We start from the raw sequence: 24,963 nt of genomic DNA on the forward strand, positions 1-24,963 counted from the left end.
GTTTGATATTTATTTTCTTATCTCTGCTCATAACTTCAGCCTGGAGTTTCTGGATTGGGACTTTGTAGTGGTTCATGCTCTGCTTCTTCCTGCACTTGTGGATGGGGAAAAAAAGTCCTTATTTGATTCTGTTCCTTCTTTAGTGTGGATATTACTGCTGCTGCAGTTCTGGATTTGATGGCTGGGACCAAGCCCTATCTTCTGTGCAATCAATGGTTTCTTCCTTCTCTTTTGGTGGCCCTGTGTGGGTGTTGGCTTTTCTCTGTCTCCTTTTAGCGTAGCTCCAACCTAGAGTTGGTTCTGTTCACAAACATGGCCCTCACAAGCTCCAAGTGGATGATGATGATGATAGCGCTGGTCTTGGGCCTTGTGCAGAGTCCCTGGCATATGAGCTTGCTTTGATCCTCTTTTTTTTTCCTGAAGGATTATTCTTAGTCTTGTAGGATGTTATTCTTAGTTATAAGCCTTTATCATTTGCTTTTTGGAATATTGTATTCTAAGATTTTCTCCTTTGTAGTAGTAGCTGTCAGGTATTTTGTTGTCTTAACTATGGTTCTTTTGTACTTGAACTCCTTTCTGGCTGCTTATAGTATTTTTCCCTTTTACCTAGAAGCTCTGGATTTTATTTGTGGTATTTCTAGGAGTTTTCTTTCAGGAGATGACTGGTAGATTCTTTCTCTTTTCACTTTGACCTCTGTTTCTAATACAGGGGTGGGGAACCTGTAGCCTCTAGGCCACATGAGGCCCTCTAGGACCTCAAGTGCAGCCCTTTGACTGAATCCAAACTTCACAGAACCAGCTTCCTTTTATTAAGGAGGTTTGTTCTGGGAAGTTTGGATTCAGCCAAAGGGCTGCACTTGAGGACCTAGAGGGCCACATGTGGCCTCGGGGCCATAGGTTCCACACCCCTGTTCTAATATATCTGGGCAGTTTTTATTTATGATTTCTTGAATTATGGTATCCGGGCTTTTTTGGTTATTGGTGGGCCTTGTTTTTAGGGAGCTTGATGATCCTTAAAATGAAAATAATAGCTAAAATTTATATAGCATTTTAAGATTTGCAAAAGCATGTCATATATATTATCTTATTTGATTCTCACAGTAGCTCTGTGAGATGTAGGTATTATTAAATTAATTTTATGGATGTAGAAAGTTAGGCTTAGAGAGCTTAATTGATTTTCCCAAGAATCACACAGTCACACATCTAGTAAGTACGGCAGCATTGAATTCAAGTCCATTTATAAGTCCACCACCATACAACCTTGCTTCTATTTTTTTCAATTTCTTTATTTTGTTTACTATTATTAATTGTCTCATTGAGTTCTTTTTGGTTCATTCTAATTTTCAGGGAGTCTTGTGCTCATGTCATATTTTCAGCTTTCTTTTATAAGTTATTTAGTCTCCACTCAGCTTTTTCTTCCAAAGCACCTATTTCATTTTATCTCTTTTTTTCATTCCTTCCAAGTTTTCTTGTCTTTTTAGCCAAGCTGTCTCCCTGCCTCACCCCAAACCTCTGTATGTCATTACTATCAGGTTGCTTTCTTTTGGGTTTTCTCTCTTGGACAACTTTTGACCCATAATATTTATTTGTAGTGTTTGCCATATTTTGTTTAATCATCTTTATAGCTTCATATAGATTTGGGATTTCTGTCATAGACAGGCTCTGCCCTCTTGAATGGTGTCTCACTTTAATTTCCTTTCTTCCTCCTGCTGGCTTCTTTTACCTTCATGTTTCTGGGCTTAGAGTTTTGGCAGTCTTCAGTGTCCCCATTCAAATTCTTTGGTTGGCTGTTCCTTGTTATGGTATTGCTGTGATATATTGTTCCCTCTCTCCTGGGGTTTTCCTGGTTAGGATCTTGTCCCTTCTCTTCTCTGTGAGACCTCTCTAGTCAGTTCCTTTGGTTTTCTCCTCTCCCTGGTGTTTTCTTGGTTAGGATGCTGCTGGGAATTTCTGGCCTGTTTACCTGCATTTGTGCTGACTATTTTGGCAAGACCCTTTTTTACAGGATCTGTACCTTTTGGTTAGTTAGTCATTAAACATTTATTAAGTGTGCCAGGCAAGGAAGATGCTCATATGGTGGTCAGAAGAAATGAAACAAGGATACTCTCATGCTCTCTCTAAAGAGCTTTGGAATTGATTATGTGACATGGGAGACGCTGGCAAAGCACTGCTCAGCATGGCATGTCCACATCAAAGAAGGTGTTGTGCTCTAGCAAAGCAGAATTGCAGTAGCTCAAAAGAAACGTGAGAATCACAAATTTAGACACATTTCTACCTCAAATGTTCATATGGACTATTTGTGCATGGCCTGTAGTAGAGCCTTTTGAGCTTATATTGGTCTGATCAGCCTCATTTGGACACACACCTGACTCTTAACAGTTTTGTCATTTTGGTCTAGACACTGACCTAAGTGCTGAAAATTAAAAGAAAGATAAAAATAATCCATGCTCTTGAGGAACTTACAATATAATGGGAGAGAAAATGTGTAAATAATTATTTGCAAACAAGCTATGTATAGAGTAAATTGAAAGTAGTAAACATAGAAGGCATTAGAATTGATAAATTGGCAATGAGGTACTGTAGAAGGGCCTGAATCTAAACATTTCAGAATCTACAATACTGCCATATTTTAGAATTATTAAAGATTGCAAAAAGATTTATCAGAGTCCTTTATCAAGACAAATTACTTAATAAAGAAAGCATTTTAAGTAATAAAAGTAGTACAAAGGCATGAAATTAAACAGTTCTGTCCTGTGATGGAGGCAGACCAAAAGAGCAGTTTAATAATAGCTATGAAGTAGCAGTACTAAATAGGAGAACAGATATTAGCTCAACCTATAATGCTAGATACTTAGTTTGCCCAAAAAAAAAAAGTGTTTATAATGAAATTTAAGCCTTGAATAGGGTGGTAAAATAATCATGATTGAGATATTTTATGTATAAAATAAAAGTGCAAACCTTTTAGGGAAATCTTAGTAGTATTCACTAGGATTGTTTTCTGCAATAAATATCATTTTATTAATTTTTAGTTAATATACACTTAACCTGTGATGCTGAAGAAAATGTCAGCTGGAATGATATGGTATTTCCCTATAAATTTTGAAACAATATTGGGGTAATATCAGAGTGCTACAAGGTAATTGAATTCAAGGTCTCAAAATACGAATGAATGGAAATGGAGTCTGTAATAACATCTTGGAAATCAGTGTTGCTTAGCCCCACTGTTGTGTTCCAGAAAGAAAGGAAGTATGTTAGAATTAGTTATTCTTAAGATACCTAACTCCTTTTTTAATGTTAAAATTATTAGGAAGTAGTATTTGTCAGGTATATATATGCATTTGTTATGCGAGACATTGTATAATAATGCTGGCTAAACATAATATAAAACCTCTCTAGGACATTGATTGTGCAGTATACTTCACTCTGAATAAATATATTACAGAGAGGTAGTATGTAAATTGAATTTTTATAAATCAAATCATTTAAAATGCACTGAAGAAGTGTATTTTAAAGAAAACACATGGGGGATCCTTTTGTAAATCAAAAAGTTTTGAGTAGTTACCCCCTAATTTATTTGCTACAGTGCCTAGCACACAACAGGCACTTAATAAAATATATTTATTGACTCTTACCATCTTGTTCTATTCTTGTCCTTGTCTTCTTTGGAGTCACACAATGTGATCGAGGCTTTCCTATTGTTGTTTTGATATTTCATGGATAGCATTTGACCTCTTCATCTCTTTGTTGTCCCTCACTTTTATTTAATGACTAACTCACCTTCCTGTCTAGTCTTTTAGATGTCTTTGATGATATCTTTTATTCAACTTCTTGTTCTCACGTCATCATTGATAATATGCTATAGGCTGCTTATATTCCCTTGCTTCTTTTCATTATTTTATTTTTAAAATAAGCTTTTATTTTTAGTCAGTCTGTCGACTAGCATTTATTAAATACACCTTTGGGCCAAGCACTGGAGGTAAAAAAAAGGCACCCCCCCCCAAATGAAAGTCTCAAACCAGTCCCTTCCCTTTTCTGTATATCTGTCTGTCTGTCTATCTGTCTAGTACTGTCTGGTGTTTTATGAAGTATGCCATCTTCATTATCCCCTGCCAATACAAAAGAATAGGATGAAGTCCCTTTTTTATTTCTTTACCTTGGGGCCAAGCTTGTCATCATAATTTCATGATACTCAGTTTCATTTGTTTTCTTGTCCTTATTTTATCTTCCATTTATGTTGTAGGCATTGTGTATATTGTTTTCCTGGTTCCACTTGCTTTACTTTGCATCCATTCATACTTTTCTTGATACTTCTCTTTATTAATCATATTCATTGTTTCTTTTTCCCTTTTAAAATTTATTTTTTAACATTCTTTTCTTCTTAAATTTTGAGTTTTAGATTTTCTGCCTCTTCATCCCTTTCCAGCCCACTGAGAAGGCAAACAATATGATAGCAATTATACATATGAAATCATGCAAAACATTTCCATTTCAGCCATATCATAAAAACAAAGCAAAAAAAAAAAGTGAAGAAAGCAAGCAAATTATATTTCAGTTTGCACTCAGTTCTCTCTCTCTCTGGAGGTGAATAGCATTTTTTCATAACAAGTCCTTTGTAATTTTCTGGGACCATTGTATTGATTAGAGTAACCAAGTCTTTCATAGTTTATCATCATTACAACATTACTGTTATCGTGGACAATGATCTCTTTGTCTTTTTCACTTAACTTTGTATCAGTTCAAATGGGTCTTCCCAGGTTCTTTGGAAAGAGTCCTGCTTGTCATTTCCCACAGCACAATAGTACTCATTATAGTCATTTGCCCCATCTTGTTTAGCCATTCCTCAATTGATGAGCATCTTCTCAGTTTCCAATTCTTTACTACCACGAAAAGAGCTGTTATAAATATTTTTGTATATATAGGTCCTTTTCCTTTTTCTTTGATCTTTTTGGGATACAGACCTAGAATTGTGTTGCTGAATCAAAGAGTATGCACAGTTTTTTGGAATGGTTGGACCATTTTACCTCTGCAACAACAATTCATTAATGTACCTATTTTCCCTCATCCCTTCCAGGATTTGTCATTTTTGATGATAGAAATGAGATGAGGTGGTATCTCAGAGTTTTTTTAATTTGCCTTTCTCTAAACCATAGTGATTTAGAACAGTTTTTGATATGACTATAGATAGCTTTGGTTTCTTCTTCTGAAAACTACCTGTTTGTATCCCTTGAGTATTTATCAAACTTGAGGAATGGCTCTTACTTTTATAGATTTGGTTCTGTTCCATAGGGACTGTATAGACATTTGAGGAATGAGGCCTTTATAAGAGAAATTTGTTGTCAAGTTTTTGTTTTTTTTTTATATTCATTGTCCATGGTACCTTTTAGCAAAATGTAGTTTCCCTGATTATGTCTTTTAATTAAGTTTATTTTTGCTTTTGCTTTGAGATCATGACTGTTATCCTTGTCTTTTTACTTCAGCTGAAGCAAAATACATTTTGCTCCAGCCCTTTATTTTAACTCTGTGTACGTCTTTGTGTTTCAAGTTTGTCTCTTGTACATACGATAATGTTGGATTCTGGTTCTCTATCCATTCTGCTATCTGCTTCCATTTTATGGATTAGCTCATCCCATTCACATTCATAGTCATGATTATGTATTTCCCTCCATCCTGTTTTCTTCTGTTTATTCTTCTCTTTTTATCCTGTCCCTTCTCAAAAATTTGTTTTGCTTCTGACCCCTGCCTTCCATAATCTGCCCTCCCTTTGATCATATCTCTTATTCACTTCACTTCCCCTCCTATTTCCCTATTGGGTAAATTACAGTTCTATACCCAACTGAGTATAATATGTGTGTGTATATATATATATGTGTGTGTGTGTATACATATATATATGTATTTTCCCCCTCTTTGAACCAGTTCGGATGAGAGTGAGGTTCAAGCATTGCCCCCTCCATCTCCCATTTCCCCCTCCAATGTAAAAACTTTTCCTTGTGTGCCTCTTTTTTTGGTAAAGAATTTTCCACATTCTGCCTCTCCCTTCCCCCTTCTCCCAGTGCATCCCTCTTTCTCACCTCTACATTTTTTTTTGAGATCATCCCAACATAATCAATGTACACCTGTGCCCTCTGTCTTATATAGAGACTCCTTCTTACTGTCCTAATAATAATAAATTATTTAGGAGTTATATTTATCATCTTCCCACATAGGAATGTGAACAGTTAACTTCATTGAGTCTCTTATGATTACTCTTTCATGTTTACTATTTATGCTTCTTGAGTCTTGTGTTTGAATGTCAGATTTTCTATTCAGGTCTGGTCTTTTCATCAGGAATGCTTGGAAGTCCTCTATTTCATTAAATTTCCATTTTATTTTTCCCCCTGAAGGATTGATTATACTCATTTTTACTGGATAGATTATTCTTCGTTGTAATCCTAGCTCCTTTGCCTTCTGAAATATCATATTCCAAGTTCTCTGCTGCTTTAATGTGTAAGTTGCTAAATCTTGTGTGATCCTGACTGTGGCGCCACAGTATTTGAATTGTTTTCTTTTGGGCTGCTTTGCAGTATTTTCTCCTTGACCTGGGAGCTCTGAAATTTGGCTATAGTATTTCTAGGATTGGGATCTCTTTCAGGAGGTATATTCTTTCAATTTCTGTTTCTATTTTACCCTCTGCACTTAAAATGTCAGGGCAGTTTTCCTTAATGATTTCTTGAAATGTGATGTCTTGAAGCCCTTTCTTTGATCATGGCTTTCAGGTAGTCCAATAATTTTTAAATGGTCTCTCCTTGATCTTTTTTCCAGGTCAGTTGTTTTTCTGATGAGATACTTCACATTTTCTTCTATTTTTTTTTTTCATTCTTTTGACTTTGTTTCTTGATGTCTTATGAAGTCATTAGCTTCCACTTGCCTATTTCTAATTTTTAAGGAATTATTTTCTAAAGTGAGCTATTGTACTTCTTTTTCCACTTGCCCAATTCTAATTTTTAAGGAATTATTTTCTTCAGTGAGCTTTTGTACCTCTTTTTCCATTTGGTCCGTTCTGTTTTTTAAGGAGTTCTTTTCTTCAGTGAATTTTTATGCCTCTTTTACCATTAAGCCAGTTCCTTTTTTTTTTTTAAAGTTGTTGGGTTTTTTCTGTTTTTTTCTTCTGTTTTTTTTTTGTACCCCTCTTATCAAACTGTTAAATCTCTTCATAATTTTCTTTCATTGTGCTCATTTCATTTCTCAGTTTTCCCTCTACTACTCTCAACTCTTAAATCCAGTTCATGTGCAGGTTGATATATTTGTCTTCTTCAAGAATGAAGGATGAACAACTCTTCTTTAACTCTTCCAGGAATTCTTGCTGGCCTTGAGTCCAATTAACATTTTTCTTTGAGGCTTTGCTTGTAGCTATTTTCACATTGCTGTCTTCTTCTGAGTTTATTTCTTAGTCTTCCCTGACACCATAGTTGCTCTTTATGATCTAATTCTTTTTTGTTTGTTTGCTCATTTTTCCTAGCCTATTTCTTCATTAAAGTTGGGCTGTGCTGGAGCAGGTAGGTGGCACAGTGGATAGAGCACTGACCCTAGAGTCAAGAGGACCTGAGTTCAAATCCAGCCTCAGACACATAACACTCACCAAGCTGTGTGGTTCTGGTCAAATCACTTAACCCCAATTGTCTCATCAAAAAAAAAAAAGTTGGGCTTTGTGTACTGGGAGGTAGGGAAGCACTATGCCAAGTTTCAGGTTTTTTTGTGCTGCTGTTTTCAGAGCTAGTTCTGGGGGTTTGTAAGTTTTTGGTACTTCTAAGGTGGTATCCTGGGAGAGGTGTTGTTGCTGTTTTCCTGGTCTGCCCTCTGGTCTTTACCCAGAAAGGGCCTCTGCTTCCTTGAAGCTGCAAATACAGATGCTCCTCTTGGTCTTGAAACTGTAACCAGGGTCTCTGCTCCCTTGTGACGGATTACAGGAGCTGCTACTCAAAACTCCTTATGGGCAGTAGAATTGTCAATCAGTGCCAGCTGCTCCCAGTACCAGGAAAGTTTCCCCTGTAATCTCTTTCTGACCGCTTATCCAGTCTCTTTACTGTCTCTGGTCTAAGAGCACCTGAAGCTCCTGCTCCTGTTATCATGGCTGCCTGCAAAGCCCGTCTCTGGTGATCCTAACGTCCTCCTGTTCTGCATCCACCCTCTCCTGTGGACTCCAAAATTGTCTTAGGCTGGATAAATGTCTCCCTATGACTTGTTTGCTCTACTGCTCCAAAATTTGATTTGAGGACTTATTTTAAAGTTGTTTGGAGGGGAATGTTGGGAGAGTTCAACTAGGACCCAACCTGTACACTGTCATCTTGACTTTGCCCCAGTATTCATTGTTTCTTGCAACACAGTAAGATTCCATTTTTTTCATGTAACATTTTGTTGAGTTATTTTCAGAATTCCAGTTCTTTGCTTGTAAAAAAGTGGTGCTTTAAATATTTTGATGTATTTGGGATCTATCTTTTTGTTACTGACCCCTCTTCCCTTGACGTATATGTCCAGCAGTGAATTATCTGCATCAGAGAGTAGGAACACAATTAGTGACTTTGTTCACATAAAGCAGCATGTTCTGAAAACCTTTGTCCATTTTTTAGCTATTAAAGTTTAAAATTGAAATAAGCAATTGTTTCATAAATTTAAGCTATTAAAGCTTTAAAACTGTTCTGATACTTCTGGGGCAGCCTAACTAGGTGGTGTAATGGATAGAAGACCTTTGTTCAAACTCTTTAGTGACACAGTAGCTTCTCATTTATAAAATGGGGATATAAAGCACCTATCTCATAGGGTCACTCCGGGGATCAAGTGAGGTAATATTTGTAAAGCCTTATGTCACTATATAAATGGTAGTGGTTTTAGCTAGCTTTAATTTAGATTGTTTTCCAAAATTGTTGGATCAGTTCATAGCTCCCTCTAGCAGTACATTTGTATGCCTGCCTTTCCACAACTTCTCACATTTGTTATTCCTCTTTTTATCATTTTCGCCAGTTTTCAGGGTGTGAGGGAAAAACCTCAGAGTTATTTTGAATTGGATTTCTCTTATTATTAATCATATGGAGCATTCCTTTATGTGGTTATGCTTAGTTTTCATTTCTAATTTTACGAATTATTTCTTAATGTTTTTTGACTATCTTTTGGGGCATAGCTTTTGGTTTTAAATATTTCTGTTGATTGTTTTTATGTTGTAGATATCAGACTCTTTGATAGTAAGATTTTTTCCTAGTCGAGTATGTTTTCTTATCCTAGTTAAATTAACTTCTTCATGCAGCCATATCTGTCTACTATTTTATATTCTTGAATTGTAAAATGCGAGGTTGAAATGCAGAAAATTGGGGGTTATAATAACAGACCCTATTAACTAGCTTTGTTAAATGCCTCTCCACCACCAGTCTGACTTTCCAAAATTTAGGAAGTTTCTCATCTATTTTACTTTCTTCTATGCTACTGTTCATAATCAATTAATAGATCTGGACAGAAAAGAATGGGAGAATATCTTGTTTGGATCAACTTTGACAGTGTTGTATCAATAGGCTTATGAAGTAAGGATATTTTTATGTGTGAAAATATTTGTCAGTGGCCACGTGTTGTTTAACCACAACTGTACAGAGAACTAAGACCCAATTTCTATTTTGTGTTTGTGTATACATACATAAATCTACTTAAGAAACCATGTCCTATACTACTCTGTGCAACTAACACATGCTTCAGACAGATATTCATTTTGCCCAATTGTTTGGCTGAAAATATATTTTGTCTTGATGCTTTGCTCTGTTTTGCAATTGTCTTAGTGGTTTCAGCTTAGCTATCCTTAGTAGCAAATTTGATTTGTTTCCAACTACTCAGCAATGTGTACATGTCATGCTCTTCTAGTTAGCACTAGGTGGCACTCATCTACTTTTATAGATCATGATATTAAGGGATACTAGAAATAGGGAAATCTTTTAACTTAGACAGACAGTGTCCCTGTTAAGGGATTCGTAGTTGAAGGGATCATTTTAGATGATCCAGGAGTTCATGAGGACATGATGTTCCACTAAGTCATTCCTGTAGTTGATAGATTAGAATACCAGACTTCCTAAATGGATTAAAGCAGTTAGTACTACACCTTTGGTAAGTCCTCTTTCTGCTATTGAAATTTTCTAGTGTTTTGTCAGTGTTCAGATAGAAGCTAGTCACTATTCGTTCATAAAAGTTGTGATATAATACCTTTTATTTCCTATCATTGATTGTTGTATTTTATTTTTATCCTTTAAATGTAGTACCCAGCAATTTGCTACATTCAGTTATTTTTTTCCACACTATTTTTTCTATTTCTGATATAGAGTATCTCCAAAATTATTTTATATATCAATTGAAAAACCAAATGCATATGTTATTGTTACTATTAAATGAAAACATTTGTATTTTCTATAAATAGCAAGAATTATTTCATAAATTTGAGGCACATTTTGGATCATATTATTTCATTAATGCTACTCTTTCTAAATTACTCAGGCATATAAAAATCTTGGAGGGCTGAAAAATTACTTTTAAGTCCTTAAGAATATTATTAATGGACACAAATTGGATCTCCTGAAATTAGAGAAACTTTGTTATGTAACATTGTGATGCCTGAGCTGTCCATCAGCCATCCTGCCTGATAGGGAAAGTTAATATACCAGGACACTTAACAAAATGTTTGGATTTAGTGAAACTTAATTATTGCAGTTTGACCCAGTGCTTAGATTGGAATGTAGCATTTGTAGGATGTGAAAACGTCTTTTTATACTCTCAAATGAGCGTGTAATATTCACTCATTCAGTAAGCATTTATTAAACACAAACTATGTGCCAGGCAGTGATAAATGCCAGGGAATTAAATATGAAAATGAAACCATCAAGGAACTTATATTCTGTTGGAGGGAAACACCATGTACACAGATAAGTAAATGCAAAATTAGATGCAAAATGAAGAAGAACAACTGGGAGCAATCAGGATAGGTCTTGCATAGGTCTTGAACTGAACTTTGAAGGAAGCTAGGGATTTCTGAGAGGCATAGATGAGAGAATGAATTATAGGGATGTAGGAACACCTGTGGAAGGGCACAGACATCAGAGACCAGCAGAGATGGTGGAGTAGAAGGAAGCAGTGCAACCCAGGTCACCACCCAAAACTATTCTTAACAAAGACCTAGAATGATCACCTGACTGAGTCATGTTTAAGAAATCTAAGGGAAAAAACAGTTAAGAATTTTCCAGACCAAGTAAACAGAGGAAAATTGAGGTCTGCAGATAATTGCAGATGTGTTTAGGCTAGGAAGATGCAATGCAGAGCTTTTAAGCTAGGAGACTGAACTGGAACCTGCTGCTCTGTATTACAGCAAGAGTAACGCCTAAGATCCTGAAGAACATGATACTCAAAACCTAGAGAAAGCCAGAGGGCCCCCCGGAATACAAATCAGCACCAAATAAAGCCCAGACATTCATTCCAGAGGTGTAAAGAGCATAATCCTAACACAAAGTCCCAATTTGGAAAATTAGTGTAGAAAAATGATTCAACAACAACAACCAAAAATGCTACCACAGAGAACTCTTAAAATTACAGGGAAACCCCAGAAACACATCGAAGAAGAGACTGACTCCAAAACATCTATAAGCAAAGCCTCTAAGAAAAACACAATTTGAATGCAAAGTCAAATAGGGTTCTTTGAAGAAATATAGCAAGAAGTTTTTAGTTTTGTTTTAGTTTAAAAAATGATTTTGTAAAAGAAATGAGTGCTGGTAGAAAAAATTGGGGGTTAAAATGAGAGCTTTGGAAGGAGAATTAATAATTTAGTACAAGAGGAGTAAAATTTAAATGACTTAAAAATTAGAATGAATCAAATAATAGTTAATGACTCCATTAGACAATTAATATTAAAATAAAATCAAAAGGCTAGAAAAGTAGAAGAAAATGTACGATATCATATATCAAAAAAAAAAACCCCTGATATGGAAAAGAGATCAAGGAAAGATAATTTAAAAATCATTGAACTACTTGCAAAACATGAGCAAAAAAGTAATGTAGGTATTAAATTCCAAGAAATTATTAAAATAAACTGTCCAGATGTCTTAAAACAAAAGAATAAAGTAAAAATAGAAGGAATCCAATTAGTTCCTAAAAGAAACCTCAAAATAAAAACTCCCGGGATCATCACAGACAAAATCTGGAACCTCCAGGTCAAAGAAAACATACTTCAACCAGCCAGGGGGAATAAAAGGATTCAAGTACCACAGAGCCTTAGTCCAGATCACATAAGATTTAGCAACTACTGTAAAGGAATTTAGGATATGATATTCCAAAAGACAAAGACCAGAGACAGGATTGGGAATGTCTTGTTTGGGGGATGGCAAGTAGGCCAGCTTGGTTGGAGGATAGAAGGTATAAAGGGGAGTGATGTGAAAAGGTAAGTTGGAGGTAGAGTTTAAAGAGCTTTCAATGCCAAATGAAATTTTTTTTTTTTTTTTAGTCTTAGAGACTACAAGGAATTACTAAAGGTTTTTGAGCAGAGGAATGACATTGTCACACTTGGGCTTTAGATTTAGATTCTCAGTTTATTCATACCAGCTTTGTAAGATGGGGAAGATTAGAGAAATTAGCAGGATAGGGACAAGATGAGGAGTAAATTCATAATTTACATTCCTTTCAATGATTATTGAAATAGAATGGAGCCCTCTACTGCTGAGGGTACTCTTTCATAAAAGGTTTAGAGTTGAAGAGAGGAAAGAAAACATACTGTCTGTGTGTACCAGGACAGGAGCTGTCACTACAAATGACCAGAATTTACTTGGCAGGAAACAAAGGTGTGTTGATGGTCATCCTCTGACCCTTTATTCTGGGAATAGGTTGGGGATCAATGTATGTTACCCTTTAATTGGGAGGTACTTTACTAATTGGAAAGTTGGAAAGTTAGAAAAAACTGTTGACATCAGAAAAAACTGTCTGTTTTCTTTGCCTCATTACGTGACATCCAAAATAACCTTTGGAATCAGCATTTATTTCTGTAATATAAATGTAGCACTGGACTTGGAGGTTCTTATCCTGCCTCAGACACTTTCTGGTTGTGTTATTGTGGGCAAGTCCCTTAGCCCCTCTGAAATGGAGTTTTTTGATCTATAAATTGGGGTTAAGTTTTCACTTTTAGTATCTACTTCATTAAGCTGTTGTGAGGTTTAGTCTTTGCGGAATCTATGTAAAATGCTTTACAAAACTTAAACTACTATATAATGTTAGTATATATGTATGTGTGTGTATAATTTTTCATAGAATTTCATAGTTGAAATACACCTCAAAGATAATGTTTTATCTATTCTCTTTATAAAATATCCTTTCCAAAGTTCATTTATTACTTATGTTTTTGATGTGATCAAAGGAATTTATAAATAGCATTATAAAGGCAAGTAAATTTTCTGTTCCCAGAAGATATTTACTGCCTCATCTACAATAGCCATTTTTATGTTACAGCAGCTGAAATAATAATGTAGAAATTGTGTAATTTTCCACCAGTTTTGTACATTTACCTTAAGTTATTTTAAAGTTGTTTTCTTATTACACGTAGATAAATTGTTAAAATTTAAAAGTACATGGCGATTTCATAAAGACCTTAGTTAAAACTGAGGCTGACCAAATTTGCAGATTCAGCTTATTATACGTAATTGTAAAATCTACATCTTAATTAAGTAGTTACTGTAAAGATAATGATTTTAAGTAATTTTATTTTTAGTATTTCTTGTTCACTTCAGATAAGCTTAAGGAAAAGTGCCTTTTTCATATTTCAGCCACAAGATGGGGTAGTATTCTTACTTTTTGAAAGAATGGTGAGTTTCATTAACAGTCCAATCAAACCCAACCTATTATGACAAAATAAAATGTGTTATAAAAAGATCACCTCTGGGACTAAAATAAATTGTTTTTGACAGCAGGTGGTCCTTACAGTGAGCCTTATTTTTATTTGAAACATTTGATATGGACTAGCTTCAAGGGACAGCCACAGACAGGCAGGTTTTGTCATATCATTTATTTTATTGCAGTATTTCCTATATATGTTTAGATTTGTGTATGTTTGGGGGAGAGGTGGTTGTATGTAAAAAGAACCATTTTCTCTTGTTAAAGCCATAGAGAAGTTAGAAATAGATTAACTTTGCCAGTAGATGTTTATAATTTTTGAGTGAAATATTGTTGTGACACTTAGGACACCAAAAGCCTAAATATTATAAAGGTTACAGTAACACACAAGTGTTTTCCATTTTGGAACTTTTGTTGGGTTAGTTTGTTGCCTGCTGGCTTTTTAAGTACTGTTATTGATATGTTTTAGAGATAGTCGTGGTTTCATTTTTCTTCTGGGCAAAGGTAAAAACTTAATATGATAGTTGCTGTTAGGAAAAATCTTAAAAGTAAATTTTTTAAATATGCAAATGATATATCTTAGATTTCATGTTAACATTAAACTAAGTAATTTAGAACTCTGTGTGTGTGTGTGTAGCGTGATGCAAAATACAAATATTTATTTGCTTGCTATCACTAAGAATATGAGGATCTTATTAAAGGAAAGAGTTCAAGTCTTTCTCCCCTTTCATGACCTGGAGGTGTAGGTTCTAATGCTGTCGTTTAGCTGAATTAGTCATAGTATTTTCACTGAGAAATTTCAGTGTGGCAGTAGTGTCTAAGGTGGTACATGAAAGATTCTTTAAAAATAGCTCTTTTGGGAGAAGTTACCACTTTTCTTACTTGAATAGTTACGGTTGCTCTTTAAACCTTTGGAGTACTTCATCAAGGTGGTGGTGAAAAATCAATACTAAGGTAGTATGACAACCTTTAGAAAGGGAGAAGCAATCTTTCCAAAATAGTTTGTAGCCCTGTCATAAAGAACATAGTGAATTAGAGTATATTAATGCTCCAGTTTATTATTTAGCAATGTGTTTTCTTTTTTGCATGATCTGTTCTAATTCCTGCAAACTACCTGTAGTTACTTTGATTTTGTATTAATGTAAAACATGTCACAAAAATCTATGTTTAAAAAAAGTAATTGAAATAAGAAATGTGTGTAGATGGATGTAAAAATGATCCTGTTGTCAAGGTGCTCATTAAATTCAACCCTTGAACTTCAATGACTACGGTATGGTTTTCTGGGAGCAGTGCCCCTTTCCCATTGTATGTGTGCTCTGTTATGTCATTAAGAGAAAACCTAACCCTGTGCCCTCAATACTTAACCTGGTTTGGCAAAAAATTTTGCAACCTAAGCAGTTAGCCATTTCATATTTCTCTTCTACTTTTGTGTAGTGTGTTTAATAATCTTTAGTGCAATAAATTTTACCATAGTAGTCAAGAGAAACAATTGTACCTTATTAAGTATCTAACAGTCCCAGATAATGACTTAGGTAATAATAAGAGTAATATGGTTCAATATTCTCCCCTTCCCCCTTCCCCCCAGTTTGAATAGATGTAAATGAATTCAATCAAACTGTAAAGTCTGATGTTAATGTTTAAAGCTGAGGTGTTTTTCTTTTAATTTCTCAGACAAGACAACATTGTAGATTCTACCTCATCCCTGAGGGAGAACAAGCAGCCTGAAGGTTTGGAATTAAAACAAGGTATGTATCAAATACTTCATGCTTGTATATCACCATTTATTGGCAAGTCTCAAAATACTTTATCAACAGTAAAATTTCACAATACCTTAATAGGACTTAATGCCCATTTCAAAGATATAGAAATACAGTTCCGAATTTTTTTTGGTACAGGTTATATAGGAGTAAGTAGCACAACCAAGAATTAATCTTGCATCCATGACAAGTTTAACTTCTGGTTTCTGATTCTGTGATATGCAGTAACATTCCAGTAGAAGGACGTTATCTTGAATACATATTGGTTGTATGATCTCTATTAGGCAACTCCCCTGAAACAATGCTTTCTGTAGGATTTTGGTAATTTGGTATTTAGGTAGCTTTAAATTATATAGAAAAAAAATAACATTTTCTTGTTGAGATACTTGGTCATTATCAGTTTTGTTCTTATTTTCACGTGTGAGTATTCTTTACAGTATCAACTAACATAACTAAACTAATTTTTTTCTTTGTTTCAGTCTTGAATAAGGCAGATTTTTCAAGATCTTCTTTGTGTCTTCCATATACTCAATAGGAAGGAAAGAACGCAAAATAAGTTAGTGCTACTTACTCTCGTGCTTCTGGCATTTTTCCAGCTTTCTAGCGAAATGATTTTAGAGTAGTGAAACTATTCCAGCCAGAGGGATATGTTAACCATTATTAAGCAGCATGTCTTTGATAGCTTAGAATAGTTCTTCCAAAACTTCTGAGTTAGAGAATTTATCTGACACAAAAAATTGGACGATAGTCCCATCTTGTCAAGAAACACTTTGTTTTTCTCATCATTAATTAATGCTTAATAGCAAATAATAATTAAAATTGAGTAATTGATTTTGCCAATTTATTTTGTTCATGGAGACATCAGTATACATTATGTGTATTACAGAATTTTAAACTATAGCTATTTTCAGCAATTTCAAGAATTACCTATGGTTTATGAAATTAGGGTCAAATATACTCTGTGTCTAAGATCCTATCTACAAATTCACTTTCTCTACAAATTCAGATTTACAGTTGTATACATTTACATTTGTCAAGTACATACAGGTCCCCTAAACTCATACTCTTTAAGTATCTTTACAAATTTGCACATTTTTTTTTTTGACTCTTCTCCGATCTGCCCTAGAATTATGTGGTTACTGCTGTGTCTGTTTTGTGTCCATATTGCACTTTTCTTATGAACAGAAAACAGGAAATATTAGAGCATGGCTGATCAGATATGTGAAAATAAGGAATAATTTTTGGCATTGGAAATGAGGAAGATCTAGAGTAGACTGGGCTAGGACAGTTTCTAAGTATATCCAGTTAAATCGAGTAAATGTATTAATTGCGTACTGTGTATAATAAGGCACCATCCTAAGTTTTGGGCATTCAAAGACAAACCTAGAACACTCTCATTGCTTCAAGGAACTTATATATTGCTAGGGGAATAGAGTATGTATCAAGATAAGGTAGAAAGCGATTGGAACAAAGGGAAAATTAGACAAAGTTTCTAGGAATATTTGAAAAAGAAAAGAACAACCAAGACAGGGGTGTCAAGGAAAGCTTCAAGCCCTTTCCAAAGCCAGTATATTTAAAATAAGGAAGCAGATTAGAAGCACAAGAAACAACACATTGCTATGGGCTTTTGCTAATAGTTGACAGATGAGGGAAATGAATGAATGATCAAAACAGAGATCTGGAGCCATTTAGGATGGAGGCAAAGAGCCCTACATATCAGTGGTCCTTAGGTGTATCACTGTCTTATTCTTGGTCCATTCCTGTGGTTTCATCTGTGTAAGGAATCTTGAATGTGGAACATCACTCCTTGTATGTGGGTCATTAATGTGTTTATAACTTTTGTTCTTGTCGAGTTGCAAGAGAGTAACTTGCCCATAGTCACAGCTAGTATTTGTCAGAAGTAGGGCAGTAGGGCATGAATCCAGGTCTTTTTTTTTTCATTGTTTTATTTTTATTTTTAATCTTCAATTTGTTATATATTTATTTTTGGCACTCATTCAGAATATTTTTTCTTGAGTTCTGAGTTCTCTCACTCTTCCCTCCCATCCCCTCCCTATTGTGAAGGCAAGAAATGTGGTATCAGTTATACATGTGAAATCATGCAAAACATTTCCATGTTAGCCATGTAGCCAAAAAAAGGCGAGAAAAATGAAGAAAATGAAAAAAATTATGCTTCAGTCTACATTCAGACTGTCATTTCTCTCTCTGGAGGTAGATAGCGTTTTTCATCACAAGTCCTCAGAATTGTCTTGGATTATAGCTAAATCATTCACAGTTGATCTTCATACAATTTTACTATTTCTATTTACAATGTTCTGGTTCTGCTCACTTCAGTTTACATCAGTTCATATACGTCTTCCCAGGTTTTTCTGAAATTATCCTGCTTGTCATTTTTATAGCACAATAGAATTCCTTCACATTCATATATCACAGCTTGTTAAGCCATTCCCCAATTGATGAGTATCCCCTCAATTTCTAATTCTTTGCCACCACAAAAATAGTTGCTATAAATATTTTTTAACATATAACTTTTTCCTTTTTTTTTTTTAATTACCTTGGGAAACAGACCTAGTAGTGGTATTGTTGGGTCAGAGGGTATGCACAGTTTTCTACCCCTTTGGGCATAATTCTAAATTGCTCTCCTGAATGGTTAGATCAGTTCATAACTCTACCAACAGTGCATTAGTGGCCCAGTTTTTCCACATCCCCTACAACATTTGTCGTTTTCCTTCAGGCAAGCCACTTAGTGTCCCAGGAGAGTCTATAACAAAATAAATTACACCAAGTTAGTGATCTATATATGTGGAAGGAGGTTCCATACCTGACATTCCCTATATAGATAAAAGCACAAGCATGGACCAAGAATAAAACAGTGATACACCCAAGCCTACTGATATTTGGGCTATTTGCCTCCATGCAAAATGGCCCCAGAGCTCTGTTTTGATAATTCTTCCATTTCCCTCATTTGTCAACTATGAGGTGGTACCTCAGAGTTGTTTTGATTTGCATTTCTCTAATCGATGGTGATTTAGAACATTTTTCATATGACTCTAGGTAGCTTTGATTTCTTCTGAAAACTGCCTATTCATATTCTTTGACCATTTATCCATTGGGGAAATGACTCGTCTTCTTATACATTTGACTCAGTTCTCTATATATTTGAGAAAGAGGCCTTTAAAAGAGAAATTTACTGTAAAAATTTCCTCCAGTTTCCTGCTTTCCTTCAAATCTTGGCTGTATTGTTATTGTTTGAACAAAACCTTTTTTAATTTAATATAATCAAAATGATCCATTTTCTATTCTCTGACCCTTTCTATCTCTTATCTCTATCATAAATTTTTTCATTATCTATAGATCTGGCAGGTAAAATTTTCCATGCTCTACTAATTTGCTTATGATATCATCTTTTATGTCTAAATCATGTACCCATTTTGACCTAATTTTGGTGTATGGGGTATACCTAATTTCTATCAAATTGCTTTCCAGTTTTCCCAGCAATTTTTGCTGGATAGTGAGTTCCTGTCCCAAAAGTTTGTATCTTTAGGTTTATTAAACACGGGATTACTATAGTTTTTTAATACTGTGCATCGTCCTACCTAGTATATTCTACCTATCCACCACTCTTTCTTTGGTAGTACTAGATTGTTTTGATGATTACTACTTTGTAATACAGTTTGAGATCTGCTACTGCTTGACCACCTTCATTTACGTTTTTTTTTTTGTTCATTGACTCCCTTGATATTCTTAATCTTCTGTGCTTCCAGATTGATTTCAGTATTTTTTCTAGTGTTGTAAGATTTTCTAGTGTTATAATTTTTGGCAGTTTGGTATGGCACTGAATATGTAAATTAAGTTAAGAAGAATTGTCATTTTTATAATAGTGGCTTGGCCTACCCATGAGAAATTACTGTTACACCATTTGTTTAGATCTGTCTTTATTGTCTGCAGTTAATTTGAAATGGAATTTCTCTTTCGACCTCTTCTTTCTGGACTTTGTTGGTTGAATCCAGGTCTTCCTGACAGCAAGGCCAGGCATCTATCCATTATACAGCATTGCCTCTCACTATATTATAATATAACAATTTATATTCATGAGATAGTATAGAGTTTCTTCAACAGGACTATGTCAGTGAAATATTATAGTTCAGGACCAAAAATAGTATGTTCATACATTAATAACTCACATTTGTAAAGTACTTTAAAGTTTATAGAAAGCATTATGTTAAAGCACAACAACCTTATGAGGTAATTAGTAAAAGTTTATTATCTCCTTTTTACAGATGAGAAAAATGAGGATGAGTGATTAAGTGACATGCCTGTGGTCATACAATTAGTAAATATCAGGACCATAATTTGAGCCTTGGTTTTCTGACTCTGAATGCAATATTTTTTCTAGTATGATGAATAAGCTTCAGTTAACTGGGAAATTCACTTCATTCCCCATGATACCAGGATGAATGAGGCATTGCTGTGTTATCTTAAACTAGCATTTGAACTGTAGAATAAATGACTTATACAAGTTAGATGACAAAGTATGGTTAATCTTGAAATAAAAATCCTTCGTAACTTGCATATTTGGACATCTACTAAGACAGGTCATTTACCTTCTTTTGCAAATAAACCAATACTAATTTGCCTCTTCATATATAAATCTTTCAAAACATTTATTATAATTATCTCTGACTCCATAATTATCTCTGCTCCTTGTTATAGGGTAAGTTTTTTTTAAGGCAGTTGGGGTTAAGTGACTTGCCCAGGGTCATACAGCTATTAAGTGTCAAGTGTTTAGTCTGAGTCTGGATTTGAACTCACGTCCTCCTGACTTAAGGGCTAGTGCTCTATCCACTGTGCCACCTAGCTGCCTCATAAAGGGTAAATTCTTAAAAGAATAATGTAGTACTACTTTTGGTAGTGTTCTGTCATTTAATCTAGTGTCTTGACCATTTGAAAAAGATTGAGTTGAACCGATTTAGTGGTAGAATATTGTTTACTAGACCAATGTAACGTAACATCACTTTTCTTTTAATATTTCAGAATAAAATCTTATTCTGTTGCCTAATAAATTCTTAAATCAAATTATGTATTCAGAAAAGCAGCATCCAGTTTGTTTAGCACTTCACAAGCTTACATACTGAAAAATAGAAGCTGTGATCTACAAATGCAAATAAAATTTAAAATTAGAATTGGCATTTCTTCACCTAGTGCTGATGGCATTAATCTTGTTGACAAGAAACATCATTTGTCACATTAGGAGTACTGAAGATGAATATCAGATCATAGACCAATTTTCATCATGCTTTAAAATTGAACTAATATCTAAAGCTATACCTTACTGTATAAACATTATTTCAGTGTTAATATTATCTGTGGATTGAAGAATTGGTTTTGTAAAATTGAACTGTTGTTTATGTTAGGATTGGTGTTCTAAATAATTTCTTTTAGCAAGATAGCTGTAGTATAAGAGAGTATTTATAGCTTTGCTACTTGATTCAGCTCAAAATGTTTCATTCAATTCTTAGTAATTGCACAATCTTGCCTTTTTAAAATGAATATCACTTTTAAAAAAGTAATAGCTAATGAGGTCAGTTTCGCCACATATAGAAAAGAAAACTTGCTCTCCCCTAAAGAAATGCATACAAAAATTTGTAGAAATCCTTCTTAACTTGCATATTCAGACATTTACTAAGGCAGGTCATTTACCTTCTTTTGCATATAAACCGATACTAATTTGTCTCTTCGTATATAAATCTTGCAGGTTATTTGTAAAATACATAAATTCAAACAGAACTCTCAGTATTCTGAAGACATTAATCTACGTTAATTTTTGCATTTCATTTTGTGGTTAGAGGTTGTGTGCTTTTTGAGGACTGTAACAGTGTCACTACACAGATTAGATATTATGTATTCTTATTCTCAAGAGTTGTCTAAATTAATATTTTGTGTGCCATATTTAGAGTAGTTTTTAGCACGAATTCAAGAAGTATGTGGAATGTTGGTTCCCCAAGAATGAAGGTGCCTCAAACATCTTGTTCTATAAAATTTTCATCCTAATAAAGCAAAAAGTAAAGGGGCTTGAAATTATTTTTAAGAAGTGGTGAGGTAGTTATTTACATTAGCACTGGTTTTAAAGCAAATATTTTAAAAAAAAGTTCTTCATATAAAGATGCATTGTGAAAAATTATGGTATCTTCTTTACTTTGGCTGGCTTGGGCGCTTCTCTTCTAAAAATGATATAGTATCTTTTTTCCCATGAAAAAGCACAGACTTTGGAATCTAAAGACCTGGTTTTTATGCCTTGGTTCTTCTCCTTTCTGCCTGTGGCACAGTTAACTAACACAGGGTGACAGAGTCAGGATCTGAAAAGGTCTTGATAGTCAAGAAAATTGGGCTGAATCTAATAAAGATTAAATTTAATGGGAACAAATGCAAAGGCTTACAATTGAGTTCAAGAAATTGACTACACATCTACAAAATGGCATGGCCAAACAGCAGTTAATTTGAAAAAGATATGAAGGTTTTAGTAGACTTTTTAGTAGACTTTTTAGACTTAGTTTTACAAACTCAATATGAAGTAACCATATGACATAGCAGTCAAAATAGCTAATATGTTCTGACACTCCCTTGAGAGGTGGCAGAGCATCTAGGAATAAGAGATTGTGGTAGTCATTGTGTGTGCTTTTGCTTTGGTCAAACCACATCTAGAGTACTCCTTTTAGTTCTGAGTGCCACCATTTAGGAAGAGCATTGATAAGCTGCAGAGGCTTGATAGAAGCCAATTGTAATGTTCCAGGGCCTTGAGTACATGCCAAATGAAGACTCATTGAAGGAACTGGGGATGTTTAGCTAGAAGAAGAGAAGGCGTATGGCAGGGACGTAATAACTGTGTTCAAGTGCTTAAAAGGCTATCATATTAGAAAGGGAATTTCATTGTTGTTTGCCTGAGAGCAGAACTAGAAGTAATGGTTGGAAGTTGCAAGGAGGAAGATTTAAGCTTAATGTCAGGAAAAACTTGCCAACAATTCAGGTAATTCAGAAAATTAGCTGCCTTCAGAGAAGTGGCTTCCCTCTCATTGGAGATCTTCAATTAAAGGGTGATCGACCACTTGTGTGTTCTGTAGTGATGGGTTTGTTTGGTTTTTTTTTAATTGTATGGTATGAGTTGGACAAGATGGCTCTTGGTGTCCTTCCCAATCCTGAAATTCTATGAATTGTGAGGGTCATGTCATTTTTGGGAAGCAAGATTCAAAATGTTATTATTTGGGAGTGTTAAAATCCTTTGAGTGAATGAATGAGTAAGTGAATGAATGAATGAACCAATGAAGAAAACTGTGGATGCAAATAGAAAAGCCAGTCAGCCTTTACCCTCAAGGACCTTCCATTCTAATGAGGGAGACAGTACATTTAGGAGGTTTTAGCTGTGTAAGGTAGAAAAACTTGGTGATCTTTAGGGTGCAGAGGCATAGCAGATGGTAATGCATCTTCTTTAGTATCATCTCCATTGATAAAAACCATCTCAGTTTCTGATTCTGAAACATCTGAGGTGTAAAGGCCATTGCCCAATGGAGTCTCCACAGGGATTGCTTTCCTGGCCAATGCTTTTAGGGGCCAGAGTAGAGGCATTGTCAGTGTGGAGAATGTTTCTATTCTTAGGGCTCTTGATTTTAGGAATTGCTACCACCAAAATGGTAGTGATGGTTTTGTCCATCACTTCTTAAATTGTGAGTTGTGACCACATACGGGGTTGCAGAAAATTTGGCAACAGTAAAAGGTTTCTGGATGCACGATGACCAAAAGTTAATTCAAAGTCAAATATGTAATGAATCTGAGGTCTTCCTGGTAGTGCTTACTTGTGCTGTATCACACAACTTCACTGCAGCCTTTGTTCTGAGCACAAAACATGTGCACTTTGCACTGCACATGCCATCATGCCATGCAGTGCCAGTGAATGCTGCCAAAATGTGAAAAGAAGTCATGAGTGGAAAAAGTTTAAGAAGCCCTGGTTTAGGCCACCTGGTTGTACTTGATGTCTAGTCTCTTCCTCAATCTCAGATCATCTTACTGCTTCATTAGCTTGGTTTGCTTCCTTGTGGCAAAGTAGCAGCTGGTGGTTGCAGTAGTGGGTGGGAATGATAAACCTCTTTTCCTTGATGATGGCTGCTGGCATCTGCATTTAAATGTTAAAACCTAAAAGGAAAAAAAAAGTTCTTGTTCTGAACTGGTATCTATTATGGCAAAAAAAACAAGGGTAAAAGGCCTGGAAAGAAAAAACATGTAAACCTGTAGAAAAGAAGAAAAATATAGCTGAAAGGCACTGATATGCCAAAATGAATTTCACAACTGTAGCTGAAGGAATCAGTACAAGTTATCAAATTGAAAAAGATAATGAGAAAAATGCCATCAGAGGCTTTTATCGGTGTATGAAATTACAACGGGAAAAAAAGAATCAAGCTCATCAGCTCATTAGACATCATTTGTAGGCCAGTAGGGTTGTGTGACTGATGTGCATGTGCTGATGTGGAGACTCTTGAGAGCCAAAAGTAAACTCTGCTCCCTCTACCTTTGAAGATTTCCATAGTGGTTCTGAGTCACAGGGAACAGTGGAAAAGTTGGAAAAGAAACAGTTGTATACCTGTGTGGGTTCTTGAGAAGTAGAGTGAGGAGTATGTATTACCAGTTTGTTTAAGGAGTGATTTATAATTTATTTGTTTCCAGCACTTGATACACGAGACCAGCTTTAAAAGATGAACAGGCTCAGAAATCTACTTTTGAAGATTGAGCTGCCCTTCTTCGAAGAAATTTTGCTTCTTTCTCTGTTGAAATTCTGTCCAGTTGAGCAATTGGTATAGTAAAAAGGAATTGTGGTATTATCATCAGTGAGACTAAAGAATTCTCATTTCTTATCTCATTGATTCTTATTCCTTTTTTCTTTCTCATAAGTTATTAACAGAAAATAATACCAAACAGCATTTTTCCTTATTTTGTGTTTTTCTGTAAACTGCATTTCAATAAAAGGTGAAAATGACATCTCATACCAAACAGATCAGCATATACTGTGTATGTGCCATTTAAAGATATTTAGATATAAGACTGTCTTATTTTTTTTAATTGCAGTGTCAATAGAGAGTTCCACTTAATTCCACATAAATGGGTCTATTTTAGATAGTCTGTTTTGTTTGTTTTATTATTCACTCCTTAACTTCCTGTTTACTACTCACCTGTAACATGGAGCTCTATATACTATGTATTTTGTGAAACATGCCAGTGTTTTGTGCACTTAGATAATCACCAACTGCTGTATAAGATGTGGAAAACCTTGTATCTCTCTTCATATCTA

General features: G+C 34.8%; 1 protein-coding gene across 2 annotated transcripts in view; it reads left to right on the plus strand.

Moving 5' to 3' along the window:
- CAAP1 (caspase activity and apoptosis inhibitor 1) overlaps positions 1-24,963 on the plus strand; it is a 59,653-nt gene that overhangs the window by 23,135 nt on the left and 11,555 nt on the right. For both annotated transcript variants that reach the window (XM_027839725.1, XM_027839726.1), the window contains one exon: positions 15,544-15,617. In XM_027839725.1, the coding sequence (XP_027695526.1) occupies positions 15,544-15,617 (74 nt within the window). The remainder of the gene's footprint in view (positions 1-15,543; positions 15,618-24,963) is intronic.

Source organism: Vombatus ursinus, unplaced genomic scaffold (genome assembly GCF_900497805.2).
Source record: "Vombatus ursinus unplaced genomic scaffold, bare-nosed wombat genome assembly UNPS02014832.1, whole genome shotgun sequence".
Classification (NCBI taxonomy): domain Eukaryota; kingdom Metazoa; phylum Chordata; class Mammalia; order Diprotodontia; family Vombatidae; genus Vombatus; species Vombatus ursinus.